Here is an 11,120-nt window from a genome sequence, read left to right as displayed (position 1 = left end):
AGTACAAAATCTGACATCAACAGGATGCATATGGGGAAATGTGCTCATGGAATTCTCTCATTATTGAAAGGCTGCAAATAAACACTGAAAATAATTAAGATTACTGAAATTTCAGACTAATTTTTACATTCATAAATGAATATGTACAAAAGCCTTACATTACAGCAAGCTATTAAATAGAGAATTACAACACTTACAAAAATGTATTATGGTACTAACATGGTAATATAATGTTATTATTTGTAGTACCATGTAACACCATAGCATTACATTCTGATACCACCACAGTAATTTTTGGTAAGGGAAAAGCCAACAATGAAAAACAAATCTGCACTGTACTGATGCAATATGTACTTGTCATTTGCTTTTAAATGATAATAGTATTAGATAGATAATCATTTTCCATGTTATTTGTGAGTATGCACTATTGAGCATTAATAACACTCATTGATCTACTGATTTAACTATTGTAAATAGTTTATATAAGAGCTGACATGCAACAATATAATTGTGATGCAGCTGAACTTAGCTAATAAAAGATGTATTCATTAGGAATGCAGTCCTGCCAAACGTAACAGGGCACAACAAAATATTTTAACATGACTTCAGAATTTTACATCCATATCTGTTCTTTACTCATTAAATTTCTTTAACATGACTGTGGAATTCTAAGGCTCAATCTAATTACTGACATGATTTTAATTAATAATTACAATTTCAGATATTCTTGTTATGTTAATATTCTTATTGACATACTGAATGAAACTCATCTTACAACAGAAATAACATTCAGTCCTTTATTGCACAGCATTGGCCTAAGGGACAACAAAACATTGTCTCTTTCATTCTTGATATGCAAAGGCTAGAAAGTTCTAATGAGGTTCAGAAGTGGATATGATGCTTTGATTGCTGATGGGGCAAGACAACAAAATAAATCCCTAATTGGGGGTAGTAAAAGTGAAAAATAGAATTATTGCAAAAATCTCAATAGAAATGGCAATCTGAAATGATTGATGAAAGAAAATTGACTACAACATTAGTGTCTTTTTACTCATGGAAATAATACTAACTTTGCCCAAATTAACTAACTTTACAATTATGCACTCTATAAACTAATTACATACTTCAGTATCTGATGACTGACAATCATTTGAAGAGAACCGCCTAGTGTAATTTTCAGTGAATGAGGTTTGGCACTACCAATGACTATATTATACAAGTGGAGAAATGTAAAATTGTGATCATTTAAACAAGTGAACTAAAACAAATAATAAAACACATCAAGAAAGAGGCTCTCTCAATTACATTATAAAAATATTTATTCCTTACCATTCATTATGGAATTGTTTTTAACTTCTCTCAAATCCAGTTGTTAGTCACATTGGTTCTGCTGAGCAAGGACTAACATACTATCTCTGAGGCCACTATAACTATGAAACTTGATTTCTACAGTCTGTCTACTTAAGAGATGAACTCAAAAGTGTGTTAGCTTGTTAAATAAAATGTCCCTTGTCAATTGTTGTCTTTCATCCATTGTTCAATCCACTGAATAATTTGCTCCAGATTCCTTTCCAGGTCCTCAGGAGTGTTACTGGGGAGCTGGTGGACTATCTCCTGCTTATAGGCTTCCATGGCTTCCTCATAGATAGTCTGGAAAATCTCGCACTGCACATTGTCCTGGAGCTTCTTTCCTGTGTAGCCTCTGAATATGAAAGATATGGAGTTAAAATCACTGTAACAGAAGACATGCAGCAACATAAAATCTAACTGTATTCTGAACTGCACATTAGGCAAAGTCAAGGGTTAGATATCTTCTAGCTAAGTTTGTACCTAAAATAACCCTCAAGACGCTTTAAATATGCTCTATATGGGATGAACATTATTGTTATGCGGTTATCAACACAAACCTGCTTTCAAGACGATTGTAGAGACTGGTGTTGTCTGTACGGAGGACAAAAACAATGTGAAACCAGCGTTCAGGGAAGAAATCACAGCCATGGTAATCTATTACGATGCCTCCATCTCCCATTTTGTCCTCCAGCTCATCCACAACCTAGAGCATTGAAAGAGTATTCTCCATTATGAGGATCCTGATGGATATGCTTTTGACTGGTGACTGCTTATGGTAACACTTTACAATATGGTTCTATTCATTAACATTATAACAACATTAGTTGTCATGACCTAACAATGAACAATACTTTCACTAATCTTGGTTAATATTCATTTCAACATATACATTTTTTAAATCAAAAGTTGTATTAGTTAACATTAGTTAATACACTATGAGCTAACAATGAACAACTGAAGTTTTATCAACTAAGATTAATAAATGCTGTGAAAAACATGTTGTTCATTGTTTGTTCATGATACCTAATACATTAACTAGTTAACAAATGGAACCTTATTGCAAAGTGTAACCCTGCATACAGTGCAGCTCCAATAAGTGTAATACTGAATGCTCTGCCCTTATCTAATAAAACTGTATAAAATGTATTTTGTTAAAGACTTTAAAAAAAATTCTGCGGATATAAATCATGAAAAGCACTAGTTCTTTTCCTTCTATTACAATAGTACATACATACCCTGTCCTCATCCAATATAGGGCACTGGTATTCTTCATCAAATCCATCAAACAACTGACCTGAAGAGGTGATTTCAAAATATTAAGACTATTATGTAAAAAAAAAAAAAAAAAACATATTTAAACTTGTGCGACCCTGTGTACACGTGTCAATGTTGTATTTTGACTTCAGTATACGCAAAGCATATACGCATATATATTCATTTAAACCGATTGATTTAAGTACAGGAGACACTGGGCATTCAGAAAAGGGTTAAACTTTCGACGTACAGAGTCATGTGACAAAACAACATGGCACCGACCTCAGCGGAGTTTGTCTTAGGGAGAAACTGCAACAAATCTGGTAAGGAACCTAATTAAGTTCTACACTGAAACAGGTTTGAGTCAAAAGATTAGAGTCTGTAGTTTCATCCGATATGCCATTTAAAAAATATAAGCGATTTATCACGAAACGCCATGCTGATAAACACAATGTACACTAATGTGTACTTTAGCGCATTGTTTCCTTAGAAATCCTATATTTACTGCACATTATCACATTGAGAATCAATGGGTTCATCCAAAAGCTGAAACATTTTGCTTTCAGAGGCTTTATATGGAGTTAGGATGAAAATAAGGTGCATTTTGAGGTTAAGTCATTCAGTATATATATATTCAGAATTTATAATGTATAATTTTATTTTAACATGGTTGGCAGTGATTCGATGATGCTGGCCATTACTTTGAATCAGAATTAATTATGCTGATTTCTGATAATGTCTGTAACGTCTCGCTGTCCACATATGTTGCCATCAACTTTTAGGAAAACGATTTGCTCTAAAAATTTTCATTTTGTGCAAGTTTATTAGGCACTAATAGTTACAACTAAAAAAGGGAAATGGGAAAATTCACACAGCAGTTACGCTTGGATCTCAGGTTAAATATATCAACAATATAAATCATGGCTAAAATGAACAGCAACTTACCCTCCTGTGCCAAATCACCAACATTGACATAAGTTAGTCCTGTTCTCTGAGCCACCTCTTTGCCTAGTGTGGTCTTGCCAACTCCAGGGGTTCCTGTCAATTCATGATGGAGCACCCAGGTCAATTTGATACAATTTATGTAAAGTGATGACTGCATATATATGTGAGGAAAAATCGCAATCTAGGCAAGGATGCAACATACGAGTATATTATATGGAAAAAAACAAACTATTTGACACAGCACGTTCATTTATTTGTAACAGACACACTGCTATTTAAAAATGACAAGACAATCTACCAGTGAGAAGGATGTTTGGTCTCTTCATGATTCTCATTGCAATACTGTATCACACGTGGAAAATAATTCACATTAACAACAGCAACTTGTTTCAATAATATAAACAGGATACTCAATACCAATAATCAAGCATGAATATATGATAGTTAAATAATCCGTTGGTCATTACTTCTGTGGTTGCCAGAGCACAGACCAACATAAAAACGTGTCCAGCAACGCGGCGTTATCTTGATGACATCATCAGTGCGCGCCAGCGGAGGGGCGGATCAGTTTAACTTTAAAGGGATAGCTAGCATAATGTTACGTGTTACTTGCAACATCCAGTAATAAACATTATTGTGTTGTACAGAAGTATTCTGTAGAAATGACTGAGGTGATGTAGAATTTAGTGTATATACAGTGTGATTGCCAGGGTTCTGTCGATTTGACTAGATAATTTGCACATGACTGCTAGTATTCGTGTAGTGTCAAGCTAACTAACTAACGTCCCGAAGCAAACTTACTGAGCTTTGAGAATTTAACTAGGCCAAAATTTCCGACGAAGCTTTTATCCAGCTAGATTTTTACAATTTAGGCATTTCTATGAAATATATATATTTTTGTAATTTAGTTTCCTGTTATAACATGCTGTTGTTTAGTTAAGCAGAAGTTAAAATGTTTGTGACTGATTCTACTTGAATAATACTTTCTTTGCTTCAGTTGTGATTATACGTATGTATAGCAACATTTAGTACTATTCTCCTCTCATAAGGGCGTATCTCTTTAAGTAGTTTTATAAATGATTTGTTTTTTGATCCCCAGCACAGTTTTGCATGGAGTAACTAAATGGGACGTCAGAGTTGATGATGTCAAAGCTGTCTCTGGGAGGAAAGCAGTCCACTGGAAAGGTATGTAACTAATTGTTTTCTGAATGTTGTGCTCAGTCTTTCTTTGGTAATACTCAAAACACAGAATGTCTTTTAAATCAGTTAGTCACTTCCATTGCTCTTAATTGGCACACTTTGTGTCAGTAAGAGATAATGGTTGAGGATGTTCGAAATCTTCAAAGCTACTGACATCTATAAAATGTGTTCTGCTTCTCTTTCTGTTAAGATAAAGAACTGGGTGGAACCATCATTTGGTGAACTTTTGGGAGGTTCTGGAGTGAAAAGGACCTTGAAAAAAGGACCACTTTCAGGGGAAAACAAGACTTCCAGGTGGCCATCAACTAGGGAGCAAACAGGAAAAACATCCAGGAAAAGGAAAGTAGATGCGTCCGACAACCAAATAAGTGTACCAAGTGAATCGTGTAAATCTGACCAAGATGAGCCATGGGTGGATATGCATGCTCCCCAATCACAGGTACTGAAACTTTTTAGGTCTGGGATGCTCAGTCCAGTCACTGGAAATCTACCTTCCTGCAGTTTACTCCAACCACTCTTTAACACACATCTCTGTATGTTTCAAGTAAAGCTGAAGACATATTCCGGGTGTATTTGTTAAATGTTATTTATTTCTCAAGGAGAAGGTCTGAACACCCCTAATCTCATTCACCAATCCTCTTTAATTCCCAGCATGCCTGTTTAGCTAGTGCTAAACTTTTTCCTGAAGTTTTTCTCAATCCACAAGTATGCGTATTGCTAAAAATGCTTCTTTCTCTCTGATAGGCTGAATTGGCAGTCCACAAGAAGAAAGTCGAGGAAGTTGAAAGCTGGTTGAGAGTTCATTTGGACAAATCAAAAAAGGTCTGACATGTGTGCCATGTGATTTATAGGATGTATATATTTTTTCTTCATCATCATTTGGAAAATATTTTTGTTAGTGTTTTTTATTTTTTTATTTTATTATTTGTGTTTTTGTGGTTATAATTTTCCACAGGGTGGCGCCATTCTGTTGCTCACTGGCCCCTCTGGATGTGGGAAGACAGCCACTGTTCAAGTTCTTGCCAAGGATTTGGGTTTTCAGATCCAGGAGTGGTCAAATCCCTCCACCATGTCTCAGTACAAAGCAGAGGATTTGTTCACACAAAGCTTTGATCCAGGTCAGGAAATTATGTTTCAAATGAGCTTAGGAAGCTTGCTTGTACCGTGAAAATGCTCATTATACTATTACTATGGGGTTATACTATTCCCATTATGGTAAATGGGAATAGTATAACCCCATATTTTTAACATTTAAAAGTGTGTATTCATCCGAATCAAGCATAAATGGAGTTATCTAAATTCTTCTGTGCTCCCTGAGAGTATATTCATCCACTTGGTGGTTAAGTTGACCTTTTTTATTCCTACTACAGATTCAAGGTTTAATCGTTTCCATGGCAGCTCGCAAACAGAGTTATTCCAAGAGTTCCTGCTGAGAGCCAATAAATACAACCGTCTACAAATGAGTGGAGAGAAACTGACTGAAGACAGAAAAATAATTCTAATAGAGGTGGTACAGAACTACTTTTAAATAATTTCGCTATGATGTTGAAATAGATTAAGATTTGTTTAGAAACTAGCAGCATGCCATTTAGCTGATGTTTTTTTTTTTATTATTATTATTTCTTTTTTTATGCACATAAGATAATGCATAAAGCTGAAATACACTTCCTGGCCAAAAAAAGAAAAGTCACTTACTCTAATATTTTGTTGGACCGCCATTAGCTTTGATTACAGTGCACATTCATCGAGGCATTGTTTCGACAACCTTATGCAACATCACAACATTTATTTCCATCCAGAGTTCTTGTATTGATCACGGGTGAATCGAACCACTCCGTAAAGTCTTATTCAGCACATCCCAAAGACTTTCAATGGGGTTAAGGTCAGGACTCTGTGGTGGCCAATCCATGTGTGAAAATGATTCCTCATTCATTTCAGTACATTCAGGTAGTCAGCTGACTTCATTTTATTGCCGCATAACATTGCTGAGCCTAGACCTGACCAATTGAAGCAACCCCAGATCATAACACTACCTCCAGAGGCTTGTACAGTGGGCACTATGCATGACGGGTGCATCGCTTCATGCGCTTCCCTTCTTACCCTGACGGCCATCGCTTTGAAATAGGGTAGATCTGGACTCATCAGACCACATGACCTTTTCCCATTGCTCCACAGTCCAATCTTTATGTTCCCTAGCAAACTGCAGTCATTTTTCCGATGAGCCTCACTAACAAGTGGCTTTCTTGTGGCCTCACAGCTGTTTATTCCCAATCCTGTAAGTTCTTGTCGCATTGTCCGTGTGGAAATGCTCTTACTTTCACTATTAAACATTGCTGTGAGTTCTACTGTCGATTTTTTTTATTTTTTTTTATGATATGACTTCAAGCATTTTAGTTATCTCCGATCATGATCATTCAAGATTTTGTTCCGACCACATTTCATCCGCGAATCTGACGGTTCACCAATATCCCTCCAGGTTTTAATAATGCGCTGGACAGTTCTTAACCCAATTCCATTGATTTCAGAAATCTCCTTGGTTGTTTTCTTTGCATGATGTAATTACAAAAAAAAAAAAAAAAAAAAAATTTTTTAATTAAAATTGTACAAAATGAGTGATGCTTTCTTATGATTTATTTGTTTATCTTAGGAATTTCCAAACCAGTTCTATAGGCAACCAGGGTGCTTGCACGATATACTCAGGTGAGTGCTAGCAATATACTGTGCAGCATTGTTAATAGTGGTTAGTCACTGACTGGGGTCTAACAAGCAATTTACCTTGTTTTTCTTGCTCATTCAGGCAATTTAGTAAGACTGGCCGGTGCCCTCTGGTCATTATTGTGTCTGATAGCCTAAGTGGGGACAAGAGCTCCAGACTTCTCTTTAAGGATGTTCTGCATGAACTCGAAATTCACAACATTTGGTAGGAATTTAACCAGTTACATTTTAAGTCTTTAGTTGGTACAAACATTCGACAACAATGTCATAGCTAAAGCAAAATGCATATATATATCCTGTTCTTCAACACCCTGTTGTTAGTTTAGTTAATTATTTCTCCATTTTAGTTTTAACCCTGTGGCCCCCACCAGCATGATAAAGGTTCTAGGCCGTATCGCGACCATCGAGGCAGGAAAGGTAAGTTGTGTGGTTCCTTTCTTGTGTTTACTCCATCTAAGGAGATGTTTATGGCTCTGTGTACCCCTATGGTTCTCTAAAGCACATCTCTATCTCTGTCTCTAACCTGTCTGTTTGCAGAGTTCAGGCAGGATCTCTCTTCCTGATAAAGCTTCTTTAGAGCTTCTCTGCTCTGGAAGCTCAGGAGATATTCGCAGTGCCATCAACAGTTTGCAGTTTTCCTTGTTCACTGGTGAGAAAATCTTTAATAGACAATACCTTTATAAAGTGAGGTTCTTTAAAAAAAAAATGTTTTTATTATTATGATTTCAGAATTGTTTATTAACAATTAACATATGAAGTTATGATCGATCATCATGTTTCTTATCAATGATAATAATTTTTTTTTCTTAAGAGGTATTTTAACTCTTTAATAATGCAGTCATGCTTTTCAATTCTCAGACAATTGTCTGGAGAAGAGCCTATGGCCTTTGAAACAGAGCAAGTCCTCTTCTGCAAAAACTGCTGTAAGGGCTAAGGGGAGGAGCAAGTCTTCCAAATCTACAAGCATGCAGGGGGAAAGCCCAGCTATTGGAGGAAAAGATGCCTCACTTTTCCTCTTCAGAGCTTTAGGGAAAATCCTCTACTGCAAACGTTAGTCTTTTTCAAACTCATTTTTGCATGTGTCAACATCTGAGTGACATCCTCTGAAATGTTAGTTTGTGATGCCTTTTATTATATACACTCACTGAGAACTTTATAATGAATACTATGGACCTAATAAGTTGCCTGACGTGGTCTTCTGCTGTTGAAGCCCATCCGCCTCAAGGTTCGATGTGTTGTGCATTCGGAGATGCTATTCTGCTCACTACAATTGTACAGAGCGGTTATCTGAGTTACCGTAGCCTTTCTGTCAGCTCGAACCAGTCTGGCCACTCTAGGTTGACCTCTCTCATCAACAAGGCATTTCTGTCTGCAGTACTGCCACTCACTGGATGTTTTTTGTTTTTGGCACCATTCTGAGTAAACTCTAGAGACTGTTGTGCATGAAAATCCCAGGAGATCAGCAGTTACAGAAATACTCAAACCAGCCTGTCTGGCTCCAGCAATCATGCCACGGTCGAGATCATATTTTTTCCTCATTCTGATGGTTGATGTGAACATTAACTGAAGCTCCTGACCCGTATATACATGATTTTACGCATTGCACGGTTGCCACGTGATTGGCTGATTAGATAATAGCATGAATAAGTGTACAGGTTTTCCTAATAAATTGCTCAGTGAGTGTAGACATCATGAACTGGACGTAAAGTTATTCAGTTTTATACCAATGGATGTCTTGTCCTTTTTAGGTGAAAGCTGTGAAAGTTCCCAAACACCCAAGCTGCCTCCACACCTAACAGAGCATCAGAGGGACAAACTGCTTGTTGATCCAGAAGTAAATATTAACCTGCTGTATAATGCACTAAAGGGTTTTTTATTTTTATATAATGTTCTAAGAATGTTGTAATTACTTCCCCAGCTTGTCATTGAGCGTTCTCACATGTCTGGTGAGTTCTTTAACCTTTACCTGCATCAAAACTATCCTGACTTCTTCTCTGACATGGAGGATATAGCACGGGCCAGCGAGTACCTCTCTGATGCCGACTTCCTGACAGCAGAATGGAGTGTGAGTGCAAATGCTGTTGGACTTCCATAATGACACCTATAGGGATATGCACGGTTACTCTCTACTGCTGACCTAGATCCTTGAAGACTATCATTTAGTAGTATCTTGGCAACAACTTTGTTTTGTTTTGTTGTCATGGTGTTTCTCTTTTCACAGTCAAGGTCTACCATGTTGGAGTATGGATCATCAGTGGCCACTAGAGGGCTTATGCACTCCAATTCTTCCCGAGCACAAGCCAGCAGCCAATCCACTGCCGGTTTCAAGCCTCTTCATAAACCCCATTGGTTACACATAAACAAGACGGTATATGATATTTCTTTATTACCAGGATATATAGAAGTGACACATCTTTACACATTCTGCATTTTTAAGAGCTGTTGAATTTATTGTTCTTAACAATGTGTTTGTAATAGTACCGAGAGAATTACCTGACTGCACAGTCGCTCTTCATAAATTTCTGCCTTGCCCCTGTGAGCCTCCTGACAGAACTGCTGCCTTACCTCGCAAAGCTCACCAACCCAATGAGGAATCAAGGTGAACTTCAGCATCAACTAAATCTATAAATACTGAATTAAAGCATGCAAAACTAGTAGTCCAAACCAAATCGATTATTTCTCCTCGTACAATATTTAAGTGAATTAATATATATATATATATATATATATATATATATATATATATATATATATATAATTTTTTATTTCTATTATCAGCTCAGATAGCCTTCATTCAGAATGTTGGCCATCTTTCTCAAAGGAGGATTCCTGGCAGGTGAGATAAGCTTGACAAAAGTAATATTGCATTTGAAAGCTTTATAAATTATCCTCTTGTCACTTAAGTGCAAAATATAGTTTTCATTGAATTTATTTATGGTACAATAAAATGTTTTTACTTTTCAAATATTATTTGCAGGCTTAGACTTGAAGCACTTGGTGACAAAGATCCTGGCATTTTGGATACTGACAGTGAAAATGAAGATTCTTCTGGTGCTCCATCTCTTGATCCCGGTACCACATCAGGGAATGCCACAACTGAGTCTAATCTTCCAAACAGCCAAGATCCTGCTGGGGAACTTTCTGCTAGCCAGCCCCAGCCCACAAGCACTGAAGCCCTTCTAGATGAGGAAGACTTCTTAATTGAGGAATTTGACAGTGATTGACCAATCACGTGTCATAGTTTAAATTTACTTATTTAATATCACTCGCTGCCTTGTACCTTTAGGACACAGTTTATTCTTTAGTTTTCTTTTATTAGTAAGTTTTTGATATTTATGTGCTTCAACACAATGTGCCGCTGTAGAGAATTGTTCATATGTTCTTGTGTTGAAATTTATGTCTTCTGTACACTGTAGCAGTTTGATCTGAGGGTATTAGTGAAAATGTCTGTAAAAAAAGAACATAGCAAAATAATTTACAGCCACAATAAAAGTTTTATGTTGTCAAAGTATAACATAAAAATGCTCTGGGACTGAAAAGTAGAAACATCTATACTTCCGTCAAAGAAGTGATTGCAATAAACTAGTGTTTGCAAGTTTGATGGCCATTTTGTTAGTTTGTCATTTATATATAGGGAAAATTTCTGAATCTATTTC

The 11,120-nt window shown here is 36.5% G+C and overlaps 2 protein-coding genes across 3 annotated transcripts; one reads left to right on the top strand and one right to left on the bottom strand.

Moving 5' to 3' along the window:
* Window positions 1-1,301: 1,301 nt before the first annotated feature.
* LOC127426711 (adenylate kinase isoenzyme 6-like) lies at window positions 1,302-4,079 on the bottom strand. The gene is made up of 6 exons (XM_051673673.1): window positions 4,017-4,079; window positions 3,848-3,891; window positions 3,550-3,642; window positions 2,586-2,644; window positions 1,908-2,053; window positions 1,302-1,702 (listed from the first exon to the last, which is right to left on the bottom strand). The coding sequence occupies exons 2-6, from the start codon at window positions 3,882-3,884 to the stop codon at window positions 1,513-1,515; spliced, it is 525 nt and encodes a 174-aa protein (XP_051529633.1). The 5' UTR covers window positions 3,885-3,891; window positions 4,017-4,079; the 3' UTR covers window positions 1,302-1,512.
* Window positions 4,080-4,085: 6 nt separating this feature from the next.
* Window positions 4,086-11,063, top strand: LOC127426697 (cell cycle checkpoint protein RAD17-like). Of its 2 annotated transcripts, none has more exons than XM_051673661.1 (17): window positions 4,086-4,220; window positions 4,654-4,734; window positions 4,940-5,188; window positions 5,494-5,571; window positions 5,705-5,867; window positions 6,120-6,256; window positions 7,397-7,449; window positions 7,547-7,669; window positions 7,812-7,881; window positions 8,002-8,113; window positions 8,323-8,514; window positions 9,213-9,298; window positions 9,383-9,529; window positions 9,686-9,832; window positions 9,943-10,063; window positions 10,243-10,300; window positions 10,442-11,063. In XM_051673661.1, the coding sequence occupies exons 2-17, from the start codon at window positions 4,690-4,692 to the stop codon at window positions 10,686-10,688; spliced, it is 2,028 nt and encodes a 675-aa protein (XP_051529621.1). In that variant the 5' UTR covers window positions 4,086-4,220; window positions 4,654-4,689; the 3' UTR covers window positions 10,689-11,063. The 2 variants fall into 2 exon arrangements, with proteins under 2 accessions (XP_051529621.1, XP_051529618.1); XM_051673658.1 differs by having other exon boundaries at window positions 4,096-4,220; window positions 4,649-4,734.
* The last annotated feature ends 57 nt before the right edge of the window (window positions 11,064-11,120 follow it).

The sequence above is a fragment of the Myxocyprinus asiaticus genome, chromosome 3, assembly GCF_019703515.2.
Source record: "Myxocyprinus asiaticus isolate MX2 ecotype Aquarium Trade chromosome 3, UBuf_Myxa_2, whole genome shotgun sequence".
In the NCBI taxonomy this organism is placed as follows: Eukaryota; Metazoa; Chordata; class Actinopteri; order Cypriniformes; family Catostomidae; genus Myxocyprinus; species Myxocyprinus asiaticus.
The sequence above is the reverse complement of the archived record's forward strand: the minus strand, read 5'-3'. Positions and strand labels throughout refer to the sequence as shown.